Source organism: Rhea pennata, chromosome 3, assembly GCF_028389875.1.
Source record: "Rhea pennata isolate bPtePen1 chromosome 3, bPtePen1.pri, whole genome shotgun sequence".
Taxonomy (NCBI): domain Eukaryota; kingdom Metazoa; phylum Chordata; class Aves; order Rheiformes; family Rheidae; genus Rhea; species Rhea pennata.
This window is the reverse complement of record NC_084665.1, coordinates 20,603,775-20,629,176: the sequence shown is the minus strand read 5'-3', so window position 1 is coordinate 20,629,176 and position 25,402 is coordinate 20,603,775. Positions and strand designations below refer to the sequence as shown.

General features: G+C 38.1%; 1 protein-coding gene across 7 annotated transcripts in view; it reads right to left on the bottom strand.

Annotated features, from left to right (window-relative positions):
- Positions 1 to 6,823: 6,823 nt before the first annotated feature.
- KIF16B (kinesin family member 16B) overlaps positions 6,824 to 25,402 on the bottom strand; it is a 146,627-nt gene continuing 128,048 nt past the window's right edge. For all 7 annotated transcript variants that reach the window (XM_062571746.1, XM_062571751.1, XM_062571752.1 and 4 more), the window contains 2 exons: positions 23,300 to 23,383; positions 6,824 to 8,371 (listed from right to left, as the gene is read on the bottom strand). In XM_062571746.1, the coding sequence (XP_062427730.1) occupies positions 8,213 to 8,371; positions 23,300 to 23,383 (243 nt within the window). In that variant the 3' untranslated portion in view covers positions 6,824 to 8,212. The remainder of the gene's footprint in view (positions 8,372 to 23,299; positions 23,384 to 25,402) is intronic.

The window sequence follows — 25,402 nt, the reverse complement described above, 5'->3', positions numbered from 1 at the left end:
AAAGTGAGACTGACAGCCTTAAGGGTCTTAGGACGACTTCTAATCAGTATTTCACTAAGGAAGAAAACAACGTACTTAAAACTTTGTTGAGCCTGCTCCCCCCCCACCAAGATGGAAAAGCCCAGAGATTTACGCACCTTTGCAATTTGAACGTCACCCCCTTCTCCATGGTCTCCCCTTCCTCCCCTGCCCAGCTCCCTGCTGCACCTCGCTGGCATTGAGCTCGCTAAGTTAGCGCGTCCTCTGCGTGCCCAGAAAGTCCTGCTGCTCCCTGGTCCCTGCCTGAGCAGTGAGGGCAAGTCGCCTGACTGCCGTGAGGAGCCGAGAGCAGCAGGGCGCCTTGCTACCTTTGGCTGTTCCCGCATCCTGAAGGGCCTCTTGGCATCTCCACATGTGGTTATTGAGAGCGGTGGCCGTATTTGTCCCAAAAGTCTCATGCACGTGTTGTCATTCAGCTGAACTGGCTATTGAAAGGGAAAATTATCTAGTAGTGGAGAGACTAACTGAGCAGCTTAGCTGACATGGACCCGTTGCAACACACCTTTGCACGAGGTGGCCAAGGGGGCAAGAGCAGAAGTTGGAAACCTGGAGGACACCCCCTTCTAGATCCTGATTCACCAACCTTCCTTTCCCCACACCCTAGTGACCAGGGTCTTGACTTGTTCCCATTAGCATCCTGGGTCTCTGCCGCCTTCTGAATGCCCTGGGTTTCCCACGGCTCCACTCAGAGAAGCCTGTGCATGTTACCATGGTCACAAGAACAAATTTTCCATTAGAGAAGTCTGACTGTGACTCCAGCAATACCCCAGGAGGGGACTGACTCAGGCTAAGTGCATTCTGGGGAAAGTTTTTTCCACACCTCTTGTAATTAAGAGTTGTTTTTGCCCTAAGGCCCATTAATATGGGATGTGTTTTTTTTTTTTTTTAATTACTGCTGATTTCCACTTCCAGGCTGTTACTTGCTTCTCTTTGCAGCTGTGAAGTTGTTTGGTTCCCCCCCCCCCAAGTCTACCCCAGAATAAAAGACCTAATAACACATTTTAGAGCAAGTTCTTGGACATCTTTGTGGTGGTGTTAGTAGGTCACAGAGCCAGCTCTGATTCTGCAGAGGAAAGCTGAGGACATTAAGTAGTGGCTAATGGGTTAACCTCTTGGTGTCAATAGGTTCCCAGCTTCTGTAACTTCCATTTGATAGAGTTGGAAAACCCTTGACATTTTGCACCAAGGGATTAATTTGAAATGGGATGAGAGCTTAGTTTCAGTTACAAGCATAGGTTTAATAATAAGGGAATGAAAAATTTAGGTTACCTAGAGACCAACTAGAGTGTAAAATTGTCCTTGAAGGTGCATTTCTGTGTAGAAGGTGAAAATAATGGGGTTTTGAACATAACAATGCTGGAGGAACGGAGAAGAAACATGAAAACAGATACTTCAGCTTATTTTCACATCTCTACGACAGTAAAAAAATTACACCTAGGTAGTGAAAAGGGGTTAACCCAATGCATGCATTTGACCTTCAAAACTGCAACTGAAACATGATTTATGTTAAAAAGGGATTCAGCAAAAGAACCGGAGAAACAGAACATAACTGGGAACACACAGGGAAATCACAGAGCAAGTCCCTCTCTGCTATTTGTGTGGAAGCCTTAGTGGTCAGGGAGTGCTGAGTTTTGTTGAGAAGGTAGCACAGAAAAGGGAAAGCAGCAGTTCGGATTCTCTCCGTGTAAGAAATCACTCAAGTCAAGAAAGTCCTGTTCCTGCTAATTTTCCGGGATATCATCGAGGCATTCTCATGTTTAAAAGCCTTGTCAAGTTCTTGCTTGAAAGCATTGTAATTGCTCAAAAGCATTTTGTAATGCTCTAGTGAAAATTGTCACATGCCTCTTGGCCTGCAGGGCAAAGGATGCCAGACAGGTGTTACTGAAGTTGCAAAACTTGTCCTGTAAAAATGTCATCATGAAAGTAAAGGCCAAACCACTCACATGCTTTCACATGCTGCCCTTCATTTACTTCACACAGAATGAAATGCATGTTACCATTATAACCTAGCAGGGACTAAGTTACGCCTGGGAAGCCCTCAGCATTTCTCATTGACGCCCTTTGCTTCACCACTAAACCCTTCCACTATCATTACAACAGAAGGAGGAAGTGAAATCCTTCTGCGTATGAAATTCGTTGTGCTAAAGGAGGCTCTTACTGCTAGTAGCCTTACTACCTCTGAGCCCTTCTGGTTCCATCCAGTACAGCAGCCAATGCTATGCAAATATTATTGTTACAACAGATGAAAAAATCATAATATATGTATGTTTAGAACAAGCACATTGATTTTTAAAGTTTTCTTGCAATGTTCTTTGCATACTTAAATTTTCCATTGCTTTTCCAATAACAACACCTCACGCTACACCCACAACAGATAAAGTCGAAGTCTGAAACACAATTAAGATATTAAGATGTAGCTTCATCTGTGCACATAAACCTGAGCACCGGCTTATGGTTGCAGAATGGTGCCAGAATCAATACGACACTCAGGCAGCTTGGAAGCCTGTCTGAGAGTCAGATTTCACACGCTGCCGAGCAACCTTTTAGCGACTGTGAGAAGAGAGGGCATCCACGGTACTTCCTGGAAGCGCTTACTTCACAGAACTGGCAATTTTCTTTTGTCTGCACAGCACTAATGAACACTTCTTAACTAGAACATGGAAAGTAAAGAGACGGATTCAAACTTAGGAAAATTAGATATATATGTAATTGTCCACACAGTGCTGTGCTAACCTTGGGCATTCAGAGTGCTTTACTACACCTACCTTGTCTAGCACTCTAATGCTCAGATACTAAAATGATGAGAATCAGAGATGGTTATGAACAGAAATGAACTCAGTAGGAACAAGTGATTTGAAGCTCACATGGTTTCAGTTTCCCCAGGACAATTCTTGAAGCTCTCATTATTACTGTATTCATTTGCACCGTGAAAAAGAAATACTTCCAGCCCATGCATCTCCTGGCTGTCCAGATATGGGAATAGAAGAGAACCATGATGCAGAAATCCTGAAAACACACTGAGATTTCTTGAATTACACAAAATCTTCATTATTTTTTTCTTCATTTTTGAGATGCTGAGTTCTGATGTAATTTACAATGCAAAAAAGCAAAACTATTGGTTTCTGCAGAATGTGACCAAAAACTGGTCACAATCAGTGATCTCCAATCTATATCTTAAGGAAACAGAAAAAAACCCCACTTAATTATGGAAACAATCCATTTCTCCAGGCAACATTAAAAACAGTTAACCTGGAGAAAATACAGTGTTAGCTCAGCCTTGTGCAATGACGTTGACAAAAGCAGGAGTCCAACAAAGACCTCCTGACCTGAACTCCTCCCAGCCTATCTCCAGAAGGAAAGAAACATTGGTAGGTAGAAGAGACCCTTTCTCAAACACATTTCTTGAAGAAAGGTTCATGTCAAATGTTAATTACAGTGGAAAAGAATATTGCAATGATCAGGAAATAGTTCAATAGTACTCCCAAAAGCTGTAACATGGGAGACCTCTGAAGACTCAGAAGTTCAAAACATGTAAAAAGATCAAAGAATTTGTGTTCCACTTTTCTATATCAGAATTTCCCTCATCAGAAGATGATATAACTACCTTTGTTCAATGAAAGTTTTTCTTTTTTAACTTTCAAATCTTCCCAACACATTCTTATAAACCTTGTAAAGGCTTATAAAGAAGAAAACAGAAGGGAAATATTCTAATACAAAGCATGAGAATAAGCTGTTCAAGCAAAACTGTTAGGTAAAGATAGAAGAAGCTATCAAAGGAACTGCAAAGGACTTTGATAAAGTCTACGGAGCTCTAAAAAGTCAGGAAACACCAATTTCTTAAAGACAATAACAACAAAATACTGCTTAAACTCTGCCTGAACATTCAAGCTGTGCTAGAGGGAGTTGACATTTCCTTAGCTGTCAATATGACATAGGAGAAAAATGTGAGTACTCATAAAGAAAAATTATAAACAAGGAAATGGAAATAAAGAATAGGGCTTCCTATGCTGCCCATAGCAATTTTTTGTTAAGTCTTTTTATGCACTGGAGACAAAATCCACTGTTCCAAAAAGCTTTCCCCCATTTTATCAAACATTAATGAGATACCTTTAGGGTCCCCCCCCCCCCCATTTAAAACTTGAAAAAAAAAATCTCTAGAACACAAGGGAATATATAACTTCTGTGATCTGATATTTTGATATTTTCTGTCCAATTGGACAAGCTCTTTTACTGATGTAAACATAATATAAAGGATGGTATCACAGAAGTTTAAATATTTCCCAGAAAAAACAAAACAAAACAAAACAGCTCACTTCTGCCTGTTTTTTCTGTTTTTCTGATTGGCTTTGTTGCCATTACTTAAAAAAGAAAATTGTAACTTTTGAAAAAGCATTGTTTTGTAATCAACAACCAACAATAAAAAAATCAAAAGTGGTGGTAACCAGTACATCAAAAATTCACTTTGACTTCTGTCAAGAGAATACACTAGGACAACTGGATCTTACGGCCCACTGCAACTCCAGATTGTATTTGCTCAGGAAGACCTGTGAAGGACCTTATGTTATTTCCCATGATGTGGTTAGAAGCCAACCAATTTTTGCTCTTCAGCTTAACCAAAATTTTATATATTTTCAGGTCTAGTGAAACAGAGAGAAAATAAACCCAGGGCTGGACTCACTCAAAGCGAAGAATCTTGGCAAGTTAAAATAGTTTATCTCCTACAATTCTGGGGTTTTAGTGAAAGACAAAGAAGAAAGCTGACAGCATGCAAAATTGCAAGCTTTATCACAGTCAAGTACAACGTATTTCTTACTCTCATATACAAGAAGTTTAGAGGGACAGTAAATGGCAAACTCTGCATAGCTTTTAAAGGCTCACTGATTAAACTGGAAAAATTGCGTGTGAATTTCTGTAGTAACAAATTCAGTGTTCTATATACACAGCTTTCTGTTTTGTGTATTTCAGTTCCCTGTTTTCTGAAAAAACTGTACTAGCCTGTGAGACGATTCTTTCGTAATGTTTTTGAAGCTGATAACATTTTGAAAGTAAAATTCACAGAGAATTTCAGAGGCAGTAGAAATCTTTATAGGAACATAGTTCGCACTTCTAATAATTTCAACATGCACCTCAGCTTCTATTGATAACCTCTTATGAAGACACACAGTCTGGGCTTAAAGACTGCAGGTTATGAAGAGCCATCACATTCTTACTGATGGTATTATAAAATGACACCTCTTAGTCTAGCATTAGCTTGTAATCATTGATTAAACTCTGGATTCCACTGAAGGATAAGAAGGTGAGAAAAGCTGGTAGCCTGGGGTTGTAGTCCTAATTACGTGCTTACACTTGCATTTCTGTAGCTTTTAACTTGATGACATTTTAAACGGAGTGATTAATCAGTCTTTACTTTGCTATCTGCAGTAACACTGCAGGCCAGATAAACTAGCCAACATATATTAGCCACCTTATTAGCAGATTTATACCACCAGAGCATCTGGTCTTCTCTGAATTAATTTATGCTGTAGACAAGAACTGAGTACTAGTCTTTTTTTAAATGAATGTGAAAAATACAGATACTCATACTTTTTATTTGAGTTTAACCCTCTGTCCAGTTGTGTGGGGTTTTTTTAAAACAAGTTCTCCAAATCCAAAGTGACATGAAGCATGTGGCTTACCTCTAGGAGTCCTGCATGCTCAACCCTTCTTCCAAGCATACATTTTCCATGTGGCACAACAGTTTTACTTAACGAGTTCTGCACTGCTTGGCGTGGGAAAGCGCTTAGCTGACTGCTTGGCACCACTGACAATTTTTTCAGCTAGGAAATATGCAGGAATTGGTTTTGCACAGCAGATAAAGCAGCCTGCCAGCCGTTTTTTTGGCCTACCAAGTGCTTCCATAGAAATGGCACACAGAAAATAATGCTCTAAAGACAGTAATACAAAACTCCCTTTTTGAACTCTTTAACATTAATTCTTCATTATATTGTATTGCAATGGGATGGGAGGAGGACAGAGCCAACAGAGAGGAGAGAACAAAAAGACTTTCTGGTTTTTGAAGTGAGATTTAGGGTAGGAGTTCCCATGCTGATATACACACCAGCAATACCTTGCCCAACTTCTGCCTCTACGGATGCACTCATATGGGCCATCAAAGTAACTGCGAGCAAATGAAGCTACCAGTATTTTAATATGTGCAGCAGCAGCAAACTCCAATTATCCAGCTTACCAGTGGGAACCCCACAAGTACCCAACATTGATTTTTTGATTCAGGAAGCAAGAGCAAAGCCGAACGGCAGGATGGAGAAGGGAATGATGGACTGGCAATGAGGGCTGGAGGGAGAGAAGTGAGAGGTGTAATACAAGCACAGGGCAGAGCAAGGAAGGTGAGGTCAGGTCCCTGTGGGTGACAAAGGGCAGGTGCAGTCAGCATGCCAGTGCAGAAGCAGATGAGGGAGGCTGGGAATCTAGGCAGCAAAAGTGGTTTGGGAATCTACAGGTCTGGTTGGAATTCTTAGCTTGAAAACCTGGTTCCCAATTTAAGGTACTAAGATGTACAAGTCCCAAGAGGAAGATATTTAAAAGGTGTTCAGATACAGTCAGACATATCTAAAGGCATTCAGGTCTGCTCTGCTCTGGTATCATTGCTGATAATAGAATTTCTGTGGTTTAGAAATTTTACTCAACGTTCATTTTCACTGAAATGCATCAAAATCACCAAAATACTCCCCCAAATTAACAGAAAATCATTGTAATAATATTTTTAAATTAGTATAGCAGGCTAAGCTTACTAATGGAACCCAAATGTCTTTATTCATCACATTAAATGTAAACACATTGATGTTCCTATAATTTAGGTCATGAAATAGAACTATTAGTACTGTTGTCAGATTAGGTTTTAACGATCATTTTTGACAGCATGGAGTAGTTTGGTTATCAAGACCTACAAGAGCCAAGTGATGGCAACTCAACAAACGATGTTTAATATTCCTAACAAATGGCACATAAATCCCACACTTCATTATGCATTTTAATACCTTAAAGTTGTTTGATTCTGATTTTTATAGAATCAATTATACATAAAAATGTACATGTTCACAATTCCAGTCACAGTGTATATTTTTTTTGGGATGCATAGCAATACAAAATGAGTTCTATCTGTATATACATGTGCAATTATGAATGAGTCCTGAGTAATTTTAAAGTACTGTTAGTAAAATCCTGTAAATTTTAAACGATGCAAATAAAACTCAGGTTTTACAGTGTTATGCTATTGTAAAGAAGCTATTAGAAAATATATATATAGCACTTTGCATTGGGTTTATGCATAGCTCTAAGTCCTGTACAGTGCTCAGTATCCAGTTACATTCTAAGTAATTAGAAAATGCAAAAAGATGCTGACCGCATTCTTCTGTAACTATTGCTTTCTTTACTGTTTAATTAATGGCAAGTGCTTCATTCTGCTTCAAAATAATCATGTCTGGAAGACTTTTATAGGGTTTAAATTATATTCTTTCTGTTGTATATATTTTGTAAACATTCAAGTCACCAAGGCCTCACAAAGGCCCTTTAATTCTGAGAAAACTATACAGGCAAAAAGATATTTATCTCCAGGAAAAAAAAAAAACAAAAAACAACAAACAACAATGGAGTATGAGCATGACTTTAAATGCCACAGTATGCTATAAGGAAATGAAACAGGAAATATTTTTCAAGGAACAGTGTGGAGAGAAACCGAAAGGAAACTGGGCTGCTCCAAAATCTCTGTCATTATGATTATGTGGCCACAGTAAACAGGAGATGCTTCTGCATGATCATAGCGAATTGTCTGAGCAAACGTAAAGGAAGTATTCCCACTACCGAGTGGCTGCAAACAGCCTAAGAGTCAGAATTTTTGTACATTATTAACAGCGCAAATCAAAAAAAAAAAAAAAAAAAAAAAGAAAAAAAGAGTCTGTACAGACCATGCCAGTAAAATGCAGGCACTAATAGGAGAACTGGCAGAGAACAGAGGCTAGCGTCAGGGTGTAGCTGTCATCAGCTGGAGAAGTTCTCATGAAACTTTGCAGGCACAGAAGAAGATGCCTTTTCTTTCCCCACTCCATTTCTCTCACACCACAGAAGGAAGGCACCACTTGGACTGTGCTCCTCTGGCATAAGGGGCCTGGCACAAAAGTTAGCTGGTCCCATGACTGCTATAGTCAAACACACCTTTCTTGAAGAAGGGAGAGAATTCACAAATGGTATGCTTTGATAGAGTCAGCCCCACTTTATCAATGTGCAGTGGAGATGATGGAGATTTCAGCATCGCAGAGAAAAAGCTCCGGAGGTATTTCTGTGGAAAGAAATGCAAAATGTCATAAGGTTTTCTTGACTGTACTGTTTACAGCCACTTTATAGAACCAAATGAAGAAGAGTGTAAGAAAAAATCTCCACGGACAATGAAAAACACTTAAAATAACCAACAGCATTTGAACTCATCTAAAAAACCTTGTCTCCTGAAATGTCTGTATTAAGATCATAAAGGCAAAACAGAAAGGGAACAATTCCCACTTTCTTCCCCTGCCAAGCTTAGTAACTGCTTTATACCATACTCATGTAATGCTCTCTGCTAATCGTGACCTACTAACACTACCATTCAGCATTACCAAATACGGTACCAGGTGCAACCCTCGATCTGTTTTGCAGGAATTTCACTAACTGTGGACACAAAAGGACTTCAGAAATCTTTTACTCACGAAGACCCTACAACCATTACACTGAAAAAGATTTGTTTTGATCAAGGTACAAACATTGCACAAATTCACTGCTATCTCAGAATTTAAGGACATCTTCTCACTGGATTGCTCTCTAAACTCTCTCTCTCTCTCTCTTTTTTTTTTTTTTAATAATAAAAAAAAAGGTCTGTCGCAGAGCAAGCTTTTCAGTTCCAAAAAGGTAACATTCACCAACCACTGTGCAACTTCAATCCATTTGTACCTAAAGAAAATGTGACAGACGTATATCAACATGAAGTTAGTTTTTGAAAACCGGATAGAAGTTTTCACATATGGTTTCAATTATCACAATCATTTAGCATGATTTAATTAGCCATGTTTACAACTTTTGAATGAAATGTGGTAGATAAAACATTGATAAGGCAGGTACTAAAAAATTACCAGATGTCACCCAAGTAGCTGCAAGGAAATCTCATCTAGAATACACGGATAGAACAGACAGAAGAAAGATAACTCCAGAAATTACCCACTAATCTTGGATTCAGAGGCAAATATATCCACAAAATAAAAGAGTACAATATCCTATGAAGAACATAAGGTTTAGCTGAATGCAGCAACTTTTGGATCATGAAAGTGGTTCTTTCAGAAAGTGGGTCCTTTGAATAACTCTTCTCAAGGAGAAACATAACCTGTTATATACTTAAACGCCTCAGAAACCAGCTGAATTAATATCACAAAAAGCAGAACAACAACAACAACAATAACAAAACCCACAGTTGGCACATAAGCTATTCTCTTGGCAGGATTGGTGGATTTTCTTTTTTATTCAGATCTCCCACAGGCTGTATCAATGTTTATGAAAAAAATTTTCATTAAAACAATGCGTTCAAGATGAATTCCAACAGACTAAAAGGTAATTTAAAGCAAGCAACAGATGTCACGTCAACATTTGTCACAATTAGTTCACAAAGCAGGTTCCTTTAAAAAATCCCAATCCAGTAATGCCTGAAGGATGAATGTGGTAGAAAATCAAGTGCAAAACATAGCATACTATTAAGAGTTCTAGCACTGCGCTGAAAAGTTACTGCAGTAATTTCACTTTATGGCAATTGAAGGCTCAATGGCACCAAAATTTCTCACCAGAGACATTATAAGAACAATTGCATTCACCTTGGTAGGTATGGCCAGATAATTGACTGTCAAGCCTTTCCTGTAGAGACATTATTCATTGCTTTGGCATGATGGTTCTAATGGTAGCGCAAAAAATCCCTCTGCTATAAGCATATACTTATCTGACATGGAAGCTCTAAGAACAGCAGGGATGCTTATTTTCCCAGGTCTGAACAGCAGTTGCTCAGTGAACACTACAGATTCTTTGAACATGAGAAAGATATTTGGGAAAATGGCAACAATGAGACTGTACCACTTTCTGATGAAATTCATTTTGTATGAAGGTTTCTAGCCATATGGCTTACCATTACGTGCTCTTCATCAACCATCTCCGAGCAAATTAGCCCTGCTTTAAATCACATATCTGCATTTGACCTTGCTTGTAATGCTGACGCTTTAGCATAACACAGGGTCGATGTGCCCTCCACATAAAGAAGCTGCTGCTTCGATGAAATTATGGCTCCTCTGCTCAGATTTGCTTGCCAGGAGTTAAGTCCCATAGTGAGGGAAACAGATTGACGACAGAACTGTTTGTTCACACTGTACTGCATATGCCCCTGTTAAAGAGTTGTGGCTGAGCAATAAGGAGGAAGGTTGTTTTGTCCGGTGTGCTGCAGTGTGGGCCAGCTAGAAAAATATAGTAGGAGGAAAGAAAGACTGTCCCCTCCTGGCACGTACTCTGTAGAAAGAGGCTTCCTGAATTTGACAGATGAACACGATGGGATAGACAGAGAACAGGATTCACAGCAAGCAGAAAGTGTGGTAGGAGCACATCAACACCAAGTGCCAGAGATGACAAAGAGAAAACTTTCTCTTAAGAGAATCAGAAGGGATTTGGCATGGCTTTGTTGTAATCCAAGAAGCCATTGGAAACTGCTGGACTAGGAGAAAGGCTAGATGAAAGGATTTGCTCTGCTGGGATCCACTGGGCAGGACAGAGTTGTTTCAAAGTTTTTATTTTACATGCATCTCAAGAAGCAGATACGATTTTTCTCTATAGAATTACATCATTATTTATGCTCAGTTAAAACTAGGTAGGAAACATTCTGGTATCTTTTAGTGTGTTCCCTTAAAAAAAAAAAAAATAAATTGAGTAGTCAGCTCAGGATGCCCTCACAGAAACATGTCCAAATTTCATATGAAATTAACACTGTGACTCTCTACTTGCACTTTACCAATAGCATCTAAATCCTTGTCCCAGATATGCAAAGCACCGTATTATAGCAAACTTACTTTTGCTAGGTTTGAATGACTAACTTTGAAAGAAAAAAGTAGATGACTGCTACAAATATTCCCAAGGACACATCTTTATTACTTGTTTTTTCTTTATTAGTCTTTCAAAACAATATTCATTTGTTCTGAATTGTTTAGTGTAGTAATCAGTGTTCTTCAAAATGCACTTATGAGTTTCATTTTATTATTAGTGTTCAATCTATTATATTGCTGGTTTGCTGGAAAAACAGCCTGATTATAAATGTGTAGATGTCTCAGTATAAGGGCATATGACCCTGACACTGTAACAGGAATGTAAAACTGGTAACTTTAAAACTGACAGAGTTAATTACTCAGTCTAAATATACATTCAGGAACATCAGTTTATGGAATAGTCCTGGCACATAGAAAATTTTTGAAGGTTAAAACATCTTAAAACTTTGTCCAAAACAGGAAAGCTAATGTTTTTGCCCTCTTGGCATGCATCATAACCTTCATGACCTTTAAATTTAAATCTATGACAGCTATACTTGCAAGTTTTAATTTTGTATTCCAAGTACTTGGAAGTAAGACTGGAGAAAGCCTGATAAAGCTCAAAGCATTTTCTTCACTTGTTCATTTGAGTAGCTTTCCCTCCATTTCTATTATCTGAATGGCAGAATAGTAACCATTTAAAAAGTTATTAAAAATCATTATTTTAATAGGATTCACCTATTTAACAGTAGGCCAGTGTTCATTGCAAGTGTAATCCATCAGCATAGCAAAGTCATTCTAATGATTTTTGCACTACTTTGGGATGTAGGGACCTCAAAATTTCATACATTTTAACACAAATCCATAACTTAATTTAAAGTTATTAAAGTTATTACAATCAAAAAGCTTTCTGGAATGTGAAAGGTTTTTTATCATCTTTTCAATTGTGACATATTATAGAGGAATCCAATTCAATGACACTGTTCCCAGAATCTATTACAAACAGCGACAGCCTCAGAGACCAACACACAACTTAGCAGGAATTGTTTTTTTCATTAAACTTTGGTTTGCTTAAGAACTCATCAACTCTGGTACTTCTAGAAAGTGAAGAAACTTTTAGAGCTTGCCCTCCCCTACTACTGTTTCTAGTAACTTCTTCAAAAGAGGCAGTATTTTACATTCTTTAACACTTCACAATTGGCATAATAAATGTCATATACTAATATTTGAAGGAGCTGAAGGAGCCACAAGCAGAAGCACCATGAGAAAAGCCCTGCAAGGCTTTGGGTATTTTTGAAAAAATAGCCTCTTCCCCCTCTCTCCTTTCTTTTAACACCTGCACATCAGTTTGACAGTTAAAAGCTTTGCCACAAGGTCGCAGAATGTCATCAGTGGCAGAGGCAGCAATAATTAACTTGCTCATCTAACTTTTAGCATTGGCTCCTCTCTTCCTTAAATATATATGCTGGTTTCCCTCAGCACCAATCACATAATTATTCTGTTGACTAGTGTTAAAAGCTGCAAGCTTTAAATCAAATCTTGATTTGAATTATTCATACAGCAATGCATATGCAGGTATCAACATCTGTTTTCTATAGGATAGGTATTTGATTACAAAAAGAAAAAAAAAGAAAAGCCAAATTAAAATATATTCCCTGGCTCTGAAAAAAACTACATTACGCTGCAATTAGTTTCCCTGATTTCAAAAAGTAAGATATTCCTGAGGAAGAATCTAACCAAAAATAAGCAGACAGGCAGGAGTGTGTTTAGCAGTAGTATGTTTGGCTTCCAATCTGTGATCACAAAAAATAAGGATCTGCTTAGAAGACAAAGCATGCAAAGGGAGCCCACTATAACTTCAGAGGTCACAGGGTATCTCCTGCCTTTGCCTCCCAGAAATAAGTTGCTAGGCATATGCAAAAGAAACACTGAACACCTTGGGACCCTCTCCCAAATTAATCAACTCTCTCTATTTTTGTCCATTCCATGGTGTTTTGAAAAATATGACTTCTAGGATGATTTTTCAGATATGAAACACTAGATAAATGCCAGCTGTCATCACTAAGAGCAGCCTCTGCTGAGGCAAAGAGCTTAGTTTAAATGACACTGACAGGAGATGGTGTCTCACAGAGACTTCAGGTTGACCAAGAGCCCAGTCTGGGGTGATCCTATATACCAAATCTGAAGAGAAAAGGTCTTCCCAACAAAAACAGGATGCAAACTTCTCATCAGTTCTGCTTCTTTCATGGCCTTTTTTTTTTTTTTCATATTGGCAAAATTCAAAGGGAATTAACCCTCTATAAAGGGAGGTATGCTGAGGGTGTGACCAGCGATATCATATAGAGAGAGTGGAACAAAGTAATCCTGCAGAAGCATCAAGCCAAAGGACTGCAAGCTCAGCTAACTCAGCATCCTTCAGGACACAGACCACATAATAATCCCCACACAGGAAAGGATTATCTGGGTCAGGTGTGGGGGACAGGGAAAGTGATTAGGCAGAATATAGGAAGTTTTGGTATAAACTGAGTTCCAAGGGATCAGGTCTTCTCATGCCAAATATCCTAACATTATCCCATGAGGGGTACTCAAGCCAAGCAGCCTGAGGCATTCGGTAGCCTCTGCAGCCTACAAGGATAGCGCGATCCTCCAGGTCACAATCCAGTCTATCCAAGTCAAGCTTCTACCTTGTGTCTTCTGCTAAACAATCCCTCCTTGTCTTTAAAACCCAGTGAAGCTAACTGGCTAGCAAGATATGGATAAATGCCAGCATAATGCTCTGATAGATGTCTTAAAATTCATTCCAGATCCATTTCTGGGTTTGTATATGAGCAAGCAGCAAAAGAACTGGCAGAAAGCAAAAATATTTTAAAAAATGAGTTAGCATTGTTTTGGAGTACTAACAACCTCCAAATATGGGAGACCACACGCAGATATAGCTAGCTCATGCACAATTTGATCTTCTCTTGTTGCTTTTTTCTTTTCCTTATTTTTAAAGGAAGCATGAGGTCTGAATTCTTTTCCCCAACACCTTGACATATATTGCTAGATATCATAAAGTAGTTCTGAGTAAAATATGTGAGCATGACAGAATGTGATATTCAATATCTCAAGTTATACTTCAGGCCCCTCAGGAGGTAGCTAATGTCACCTCTGTATCTGTACACATTTACCACCAGCACACACCCTTAGGTCATTATGTGCAGCTGTTATTTTGTAAGGATGAGAAAATGACTTAGCGCCCAGGAGACTACCTTGTGCCAAAAGGATCTGATTTCTGTGAAATACCTAAGGAGAAAGTTTCTAAGATTGTGACATGATCATCTGAGCCAGTATTTTCTGCAGAAATACCAGGAGGGCTTAATTCTCCTTATTGAAAAAAAAGAAAAACAAACAAACAAGAAAAACCCACAAAAAACAATACAGTATTAGGCATTGTCAAAACCATGTAAAGCTTCATTAAAGAGTCAGAGGTAATAAATGCCTCAGGAATGTATCTATCCCACGTGTATCAGAGACCTTGCTCTAGTCTCAGACAATCTGTGGAAGCACAAGGATTTTTAGGGAGAACGAGGAAAGCCTTGCACATGCTTGCAAACGGCAAGGCGCAACTGCATTAGTCATAATATTAAAAGGAGGGTTATCTGCTTCATATTGGCAGACATTAATTAGGTTCAGGGCTGGATTAACTGGCTTCACATTATACAAGCAAAGAATAAAGGAATGATTTTTTTTTAATCAAACCCTTCCTGTTCACTTTGATTAGGCCTAATCAGAGGCAAAACTGTTTACAGATAATTCCTAGTAGTCACTAAAATTAGGAACTTCACAATCAGTATCATTTTATCCTATATTTGCATGTCTTATAACTACACAGACAACTCCACTGCATTTACACTGACAATTTCCCTCCAAAACAAATTGTACGTATAGCCACATACAACACACCTGCAGCTCTCCTGAAGCACACTGAGGTTAAACTTTTAGCTACAACAGGATATAAATTCCTTACTGTCAGACTTTGACGGAACTAATGTGCGATTATTAATGAGGGAAAGAAAACACATAAAAGGAACAAGAATTGCTGAGGAAGAAGCAGACAAAAAGACCTTCCTGGGGAAAAGGGTATTTGCGGCAGAACAGGCAGCAGGGTTCAGCTGCCTGTGCAGTGGCTGGCTATGTTTCTAAGACACTGATATTTATGGGTTTCTGTCAGCAAAAATAGTAAGAGTATGGCAAATTAGGCTAGTTTTGTTTAAGACGCTAGCAAATATCTTGCCAATGTGAACTCTTAACTTGTTAGAGCCAACCTGTTAAGCAACTAGATAGAAAAGGATTAGACCGAAAGTTCCTACCAAAAATGTAGTTTAGCTCTTTTGTTACTGAACAGACTCGCCCATACTGCTCCCAAACGTTAACATGGCCATAACTGCTGAATTCACAAAAATATGATTTTACTGTGATAGCAAAGAATTGAGCTTTCACTTAAATTGAAGCTGTAAAACTGAACTATGAAGGCTTGTGTTCTTGGCTGCTTTAAGTCACTGCAGTGTCACCAATGCTGTAGCAATCTATATCAGTGATGCACTTAACCCAAGGTTGAGAGAGAGGCAGGAATGTCTTTGGATATGTTTAGAGGTACTTATGTGACTTAGAAATTAGGCTGGTAAGAATCAAGCTCTTTAAGAAACTGAATTCTATTAAAACACCAGGACATACATTCTTATGTCCCTTGGGAAATTCTCCCTACCTTTTTATGCATGCTGTATTGCAAATTCCTTGAATCAGGGTTATGGTTTTCTCAACAGCTATAGAGGTGACAGCATTATTATTACATCTCCAAAAGTGCTTGAGTCCCACTAAAATTTAATTTTACCCAGGGTGGTACTGAAATTCACTTGAATTCATACACCTCTTTGAATTTTTGTAACATACAAGCATTCTGAGAGATGCCAGTTATGATTCAAGATGAAATTGCTCTCCTTGGTTTTCAAAATCCAAATTATTCATTATAGCTATTTAGAGCATTTTTCTGTGCAAGTCTAACGGCATGAGCATATTTTGTTGAATTACTATTATGCTGCATCAATTGAATTAACTTCTGAAGTCAGTCTACATCCCAAACTACAATCTTATTCTGCCTGAAATTCATATAAAATCCACAGGACTTCATATTTCTTACAATGTCTGCATGTTAAAAGCTTATGTTCATTGACTTTAAGTAGCTCCAGTGAAAACTGAATTGTAGTCTGGTGGAAAAAAACAAAGTCCATCAAGAAGTATGATTTACAGTTGTTTTATCTGTGTGAGTTGTCTTCTGAAAGTAAATGGTCATATTGAAAAAGATCAAAACAGACCTGACTAGTGAAGGAAATCAATCTTTTCTCCAGAGCACAAGTCAAAACAAGTCCTGTCAAAACCTATTCAGAAAGAACAAAAGAATTGAATTTACCACGCATCCCTGGGCCAGCAGCAAGAGTGTGCCATCTGCTGCAGCAGCCTTGGCAAGCAGCTACCAAAGCACTCGACATGCATCACCCTCAACTTCCTTTGGTGAAATCAAACGCTAGAAGATGACTGATATGCCTGTTTTGAAAAGGGCTAGCACTGAGTTCAACCGAGCATCCTTGGCTGAGCACAGGATTCATCTACATCTTATTCATCTACTCACATTTGTACAGAGCCATTACTGGAGACCAGTAACAGTGCACAACTGTAAGATTTGATTTGTAGGAGGATATTGAAAAATTTATTCTGAATTGACAGCAAAACATATCATGATGTGGAGCTAAACTATGAGTTGAAATTATATGCTGTCACATTTTCTGAACTTTTTAAACCAGGATAAACACGCCTTCTTATTTTTCTGATAGTCTAACATCTCTAAAAAGACAAGATAAAAACCCTCTGAACTGCACATCCTTTGTAACTCTTAATTTGTAATAGAGACAAAAAAATATCGTGGAAGATCCAGTTTTTGAGGTAGAGACCTGAGATTACACATTGAAAGAAAAACTTCAACACTATGGCAAAAGGGTATATACACTACATGAGAAATACTTCAAGCAAACTCCGCAGACCAAGGTTTCAGACCTTGATGTTGAACGAGCCATTGAGTTTGAGCAAATCAGATCAAGGAGCTGCTTACATTTACTCTTCCTTTCATGCCTAGCAGCCTGTTGGAATAGAGCTTGAACTGAACTCTTCTAGAAAAATCCAAGGCTTTTACTTCTTCTAAACTATCAACTTTTTCTTCTATTGCTACTGCAAGAGTACAGAGGGTCTGGCTGAGATTCTATGGTATTTAATCAAGGTAACATTTTATTGGTATATGATCAACCGCTGATGCATGCAAAATCCAAATTTCTACTTATTTGTATCTAGCGAATGTAATCAAAAAGTAAAATTGATTTTACATATTCACTTTTTGAAGCCAACAGGGCCTTGCACACAAGGTAGCATCACCCCCCCCCCAAAAGATGAAATCCTTTATTGCTGAGAGCTGCTACAACTCTTTGAGGGCTTCCACTTCCAAGGAAAAAGGCTAGGTGCTGTGGCAGCCCTAGGGGTGCATGGAAAGCCATGAACCTGGCATGTGAAATTGTTCTCAAATAGCTAACTGCAAAGGTTTTATTGTCTGTATACAAGCCAAGACTTCAGTGTCATTACTAAGTAGCTGCTATTTTTGTTTTAAATCATTTTTAAACATAACTGGAGGTTATGAAAGGCACTTGGTGTAAACAAACTATGCCTAATTTAGACAACTATCTTTGACATAGATTTTATATATTTGATATTCACAGCTCTTCCACCCCCAACAATTCCCTTCTCTTTGTGGGAAGGGTCTATGCTCTTTCTTTCTGTGTTCCCATTACACCCCCATTCCTCAACTGGGAAATTGAAATCATTACTCTAAGGTGTTGCAATTTGGTCATTCAGACAAGGGGAATGAAACAACCTTCTCCAGGATTATTAGACACTGAATTTGTAACATTTACTTCTGAAATAGCAGTCATATCTGATATGCATTGATGTCTGTGACAGGAAAAAAAAAAAAGCTTAAAAGCTTCCTTTTCTCTTTCAAAGATTATCAAATGTATTCTGAATGCTTTCTGAAGTCCACCTCACTGAGATGTTTCTAAGAACAGCATTTACACCTACACAGTCAGAGTGATATGCTCAATCTGCAAGAACTAGGCTGGTGAACAGTTGGCTTTAAAGCTCTTAAAAAGCTTTAGTATTAGGGATGTTGTTGTAAGTTGATACTGGAGCCTAATAATTTCTTTTTAATAACCGCTTTTAACTGACATGTAATCATGTAGCTTTGAAAGGTCTTTGTGACTGGCTTCAGTGACAGAAAAAAAAAAAAAAAAAAAAAAAAAAAAAAACAGCCACAAATTGTAACTCTTACTGACCCCACTTTTGTAATAGAAACATCAATTCACCTGTGACTAGCATGAAGCAGATTGTCTCAATTAAATAGATTAACAGATGGGCTGTGAAGCAAAGGCCAACTGGAGGAACTAACAAAGTCTATGCTGAATATTCAGATGATGAATAATGTAAAATTTCATTAATATATTTCTGCCCTCGTGACTTCAAGGTAATCCTCAAGAAATTAATCAGGCTTGAACATACTCAGTTCGCCCACATTTGTGGGAAAATATTTTGAGATGTTCTCTCAGATGTCATTTCTGCTTGTTGCCACTGGGGTGTTAGTTCTGTGTAATGAATTAACAATATCATTTAAATACCAATAATAAATTCAAGTTAAATGAAAGTTGATAGTTGCATTATTTCATGTTTTCATTCAGAACTAGATTCTTAGAGTCATGCAAAAATAGCAGAATCTCATTTTCTAAAGAGGAAAGTTGCAGTGACTAACTTCCTAGCTGTATATAAAAAAACTCCCCTAGAAGTTATCACCTTCAAAGGCACACAAATCAGAATACAAACAAAAATGGCAAAACATAAAAACAGCAAAACAAAATAAAATAAAAGAACTTAGCTTCTCTGTCACAGAAGCATATGTTGGGAGCTTGATTTTGATTATGGGTATAGCAACGCTTATATTCAGTCAGTTTAGTGTCTATAGTTCTTTCACAAGTCAGTTCTGCAGAACTGACATAATAATTTAATTATGCAGTTCATACAAGATTTATTTCTGCCTCTTACATTTGCACCTATCACTGAAAAACTCATCAGCAGATATCAGGCAGTTAGGAGGTTAAAGACAACTGTATTAAATAAATTGAGCATGTCTATCTTTTAAAGAGGTTCAGAGTACAAAAAAAAAAAAAAAAAAAAAAAAAAAAAAAAAAGAAAGAAAAGAAAAGAAAAAAAGAAAGAGCAGAGACAATGCCAGAAAGATGTAAAGATGTATGTGCTCCTTCAGAACTAGAAGCTTTACTATACTATTACAGTTTCGGCATTCCTTCATTCCCTTAGCTATGTAAACAGCAGTAAAAGGAAATACACATGATTCCTACTGAATATAATGCTGTCTGTTGGTGTGTCCCTGATTTTTAATTATTATTATTCATATTGCTTTTATTTATTATTATTATTATTATTTGCCTGTTTCCTTTTGCTCTCCACAAACAGCCCTGAGGAAATTGAGCCCTGGGAATAAGGAATGAGAAACATGTAACCAGGCTGTATATCCTTATATACTGGTTTCTAACTGCAAGAAAGAACAGATACAGACTAACATCTATTCATTAACTTTAATCAAAAGAATTCTTGGCTGTTTCATTTAAGGTAGATTTAATCAAGTAAGGTTGGCTCTAAAGTGAAATTACAGACTTTGGACTGCAGAACAATTAATTTAGAGTTTTGCCTTGCAACAAGTCCCTGATGAAATACTAAATTAAGAGACTGCAACAGGGCATTTAGAATAGGTAATTCTAAGTACAATTTGTGTGCTTTCTCTTAAGATGTACAGGCAAATCATTTGTGCATACTTGCACATTATTTTTCAAATCTTTAAGGAAATGTAAGATATTGGTCACAAGACTTTGCATTACACAAATAAAGGCTAAAGTAAAAGTGTTCATGTTACAAACATATTTCACATTAGAGATCAGAAGAACTCTCTTCAGATTCATCTCATATATACAGAGAAAAGTACACACAATGTGTTTTCCTACCAAGAACGTATCATGAAGCTTTGGAAGCTTTTATTTATTAGCGTCTGTACCAGTGAGGATTTAAAAAAAGGGGGGGTGGGGAGGGAAATGAATGTTTTACATGAACTTTGCATTTATTTTGATTTTTTAAAAATCATAATTTTCATAATTTGGGGCTTGCTGGAGCCTTTTATTCAAAGTAGTTTCATCCCAGTTGTGTTGAAACAATACTGCCACTTCTTAACTCAAGCTGAAATGCAGACATTTTACATGATGATCTTAAAAACAAACAATAAAACCCTTCAAATCTAGTTGCACTGAACAGTGTCACAAAAGTCCTCATGCTGTTTTCAGTACTTCTGCTCCTGTTATGGCTAGAACCTGAGAGGTGAGGTGTGGGGGAAATAAATAAAAATCAAACTCTTCCTAGGCTACCCTGGTTCCTGCAAGGGATGATTTGACAGATCTTTTTATAATTAGGTACAAAAAAAATTTCCCCAACTAAAGCTAAAGCAAGTCAATTAAAAAAAGCATTTAGATTTCTGCAGTTGCACTAGCTCTCTGTTTATTAGAGTTGTATATTTTGTATATTTTGAAGTTGAAAAGTATAGTTTAGCTGCTACCATAACTCCCATTCTAAATGCTTCAATTTTCCAGATCAGACTGTGAGTTGCAATTTAGTTTTGGTGAGTTTCAGTCAAATAGCATGACTAAAGCATTTTCCGGAATTAGCAGTTGGTTACTGGAATGGCCTCATGGGTAAATGATAGCTTAACTTGTCTTATAGTTCAACAGTGAATTTGAATTTTAGTTTAGTGTTACATGCATACTTCAAAAAGAATAGTGTAAATTAAAAAAGTAACTGCTGTTGCTCACTGATGACCTGTGGAAGGTACTCAACTAGTCAAAGTCTTTCTATTCCACACAATTCAAAGAACTCAAGATCTATTACAATCTATTCAAGATTTGTAAATACCTAATCGAAAAAAATGAACGGGCAGAGTAATTTCTTTGTCATCCAAAGGGAAACATTTATTGTAGCTCTACTAGTGATTTCACAATATTGAATATTCGTCCAGAACATTGTTATCAGACTGACATTTATCAGTTTGTCATCTTTTAGTCATTAAAGTCAGCTAAGACATTGGATAAAAATATACATTTCTGTAATGCTGGAAGGCAAGATTTGCTTTTTTAAAAAATACTGCATTAGCTCTTGACTAACCATGTGAAACGATCAAATAAGCTTTCATGCCATACTACTACTATAACAACACATAACCTCTGAGGCTTGAAAGAGATTGTCAGGTTTTATGGCATGCAATAGCCTCACTAGATTTCTTTTTCACTGAAGAAGTGGTTTTTTTTTTTTTTTTTTTTTTCCCCTCTATCTCTTGAATCAGCAAAGTACAGGATCAGGCATTAAAACCACCTGAATAAAGACAAGGAGAGACCAACAGTTTGTTATGAACAACTCAAGCCATATTTCTGCTAATTACCAAGGTCTACTTTCCTAAACCTGTACCTGATTGAATTCCCAAATGAGAAATAAGCTATATTCAAAAAGCCCGGAAACTGTGTCCCTTGCATAGGCCATCCATTCGTTCACTGCTTTTATGAAATATACTCAAGGTTCATCGTGTGCTGAAAACTATGAGAACCTAGCAGCTAGCCTTTTAAATAGAGGTGGTTGCCTGTACCATGGTCCACTCTCACTCATATGCTGCCTACCCTAAGCAGTATTACTGACATGGCTAAGTCTACTATCTGCCATATGGTGAAATACATGTATGTAAACATGTAAAAAAGCAAAAAACAAAAAAATGCTTACATACAAAGCTACAAATACTATATGACCATAACAATACATAGTAACTCTAACATTTATAAACACTACAATAAAATCTGTTTAAAAAAAAAAAAAAAAAAAAGAAACCAAAAAAACCAAAAAAAACAATGAAGGGTCAGAAAGATTAAGGAGTTAAATTCCTTACTGGAACAAAAACATGCAAACTGAGTACTAGAATGAAATGCATTTATACCTTTACCAAGAGAAAATATTCAACCCTCCTCTAGAAGGAACATGAAACAGAAAGCCAATTACGTTCTATGCTAGGAGGGAGTGAAGACAGCTCCACATCAAAAATCAGTGGGAGGATATGTTTTGTTTGCAGATCACAGAACAGGTGAAGTACATAGAAAAAATTCAAAAGTGTAAACAAAACAATTATAGTTATAAGCAATCTACTTTATATTAATTTCTCTAAAGTTCTACTTAATGCTACTGTTGCTCTACAAAGAGTAAAATTCTTAATGGCTTGCATGATCAGGCAACCCCCACGTGGCTACGATATAGTTGCAGAGTGTACGTGTTAGAAAAGAAGGAGAGGAGGGGAGAGGGAGACTAAAACCCCACTTCTTGCCCCTGGGCTGCGAGAGCAAATGCATTAAGATCAAAATATAAAGTCCTAAAGTGTGATAGGAGCCAAAATTGTACCACCAACATAGCGCTACAGAACAAAGAAAAAACTCAAACCCTAACAATCCCAGTAACCTTATCTATAATAAAACTAATTTCTAAAATTAATTCAAAGAAGAAAAAAAATAAACCTTCAGAAAGCTAGGTTACAAAATAAAGCTCAAAGATGCCTATATATCACTCTCCTTCTGTTACGAGATATTTGGATATACTAACTATGATAAAATAGTAAATCTTCAGATAACAATGCATTTAAAGCAGCAAGTTTTTTAAATCTTGTCCTGCACAGAAACCATCTGTCTACAGTGAACAATTACTTCATGCACAACTTTTCCCCTTAAATAAATGTACTGTCTGTGAACATCTCTGAAGAGATGCTTTTTTTTTCTAGACTTTTTTTTTTAAGGTATGTTTCATTACTTTGCAATCTACTGCTGCCATCTCCTGTGTTAAATGAAGCAGCAAGTAACTTCATACTTACAAGCAGGCTATTTAACTTTGACCATATGGGAATGGTTTCTATTGGTCAAGCACATAGAACACTATCTAAACACACTTCAGAAGTTTTTTTAAAAAGTTAGCACTACCTCTAAGTGACTCCGTCGTTCCGCAATCACTCGTTCATCCTTGTTCCCAAAGAGCTTCTTCGGAGGGAATTCTAAAGTAGCAAGCTAAAAGATATAAAAGAATGAATCAGCATCATAAATGACAAGCTAAAATGAGAAAATTCTCTTTCAACTATGAAGCGACTGGAAGAAAAAAATGCCAAATATTCATGAGCTACAGTACATGCTATCAGTAAAGATCACATTATACATCTCTATAACATTATTACAATCTGGTCTGTAGTACTGCTAGGATAACAACACATTTTGTCAAAAAGGAGCAACAGAAAGCAAATTTAGGAATTAGATTGTTCCATCCAACCACATAAAAATTACAGAGTTGTAAACTGAACCTAATATTATAACACCTGCTAAGAATCACAGAATCATAGAATCAGTAAGGTTGGAAGGGACCTCTGGAGATCATCTAGTCCAACATCCCTACTCAGCAAGGTCACCTAGAGCATGTTACACAAGGTTGCATCCAGGCAGGCCTTAAAGATCTCCACAGAAGGAGACTCCACAACCTCTCTGGGCAACCTGTGCCCGTGCTCCGTCACTCTCACAGGGAAGAAATTCCCTCTCACGGTCATGCGGAACTTCCTGTGGTTCAATTTCTGACCATTGCCTCTTGTCCTGTCAAATGGGACAACTGAAAAGAGTTTGTCCCCGTCCCTGTCCCCTTGACACCCTCCCTTCAGGTACTTATACACATTGATAAGATTCCCCCTCAATCTTCTCTTCCCCAGGCTGAAGAGGCCCAGCTCTCACAGCCGTTCCTCATAGGGCAGGTGCTCCAGCCCTCTTATCTTTGTAGCCCAACGCTGGACTCTCTCCGGTAGCACCGTGTCTCTCTTCCACTGGGGAACTCACAACTGGACACTGTACTCGAGATGAGGCCCCCCCAGGGCTGAGCAGAGGGGCAGGATCACCTCCCTCCACCTCCTGGCAACACTCTTCCCAATGCACCCCAGGAGACCAGTGGCCTTCTTGGCCACAAGGGCACATTGCTGGCTCATGGTCAATCTGTCATCCACCAGCACTCCCACGTCCTTCTCTGCAGAGCTGCTCTCCAGAAGGTCAGCCCCCAGCTTGTACTGGTGCCTGGGGTTATTCCTCCCTAGGTGCAGGACTCTGCACTTGCCCTTGTTGAACCTCAGGAGGTTCCTCTCTGCCCAGCTCCCCAGCGTGTCAAGGTCTCTGAATGGCAGCACAGGCCTCTGGTGTATCAGCCACTCCTCCCAGCTTGGTATCGTCAGCAAACTTGCTGAGGAGGCACTCTGTCCCCTCACCCAGGTCACTGATGAAGAAGTTGAACAGGATGGGACCCAGTCCTGAGCCCTGGGGGACGCCACTAGCCACAGGCCTCCAACTGGAATCCACGCTACTGATGACAACACTCTGAGAATTGCCTTTCAGCCAATTCTCAATCCACCTCAAAGAAGAAAGAAAGGATCTCTTCATGAATTTTCAATATTTTAAAAGATCCCATTCAGTCTCTTAAAAATTTTGGTCTCCAATTGTACTGTCATTTAAACTTGTTTGCTCTGTTCTTACGTTATCTCACAAACATAACATCACTGGATCCAAGAACTATTACTGAAGTCATGCTTTGCAAGATAATGATGCTGGACTCCAGCTGACACCTTCGCAGAATCTGAGGGGCTTTCATTGTGCCTTAAACTAACCCACCTGCCTGCACAATATGCACGGGCTGAAAGCAGGCTTGTACACTATTCTGGCAGCTAAGATCACTGGAAGCATTACTTGAGCTGTAATTCAACTGCAACTCAATCACATTTGACTTTGTGTGCATACTAGGAGTTGGTATCTGTGATTTCTAAGGAGAATCCACACGAACAGATAAATCCTATTTATCACACTGCAAATGAAAACATGGTACCAGCATAACTCCCAAAAATGACTATTTAGATCTGCCCTTTTAGGAGCTCTTCCATAGAGGTACTGAGAATTATCTTTTCATTTTTTTTTCCATCCTGTTGGAACCGTATCAGGCAACAACAGTAAGGGACAAAGTATTTCTTTCTTGTGCATTAGCAAACAAAATATTTGAACAAGTTCTAG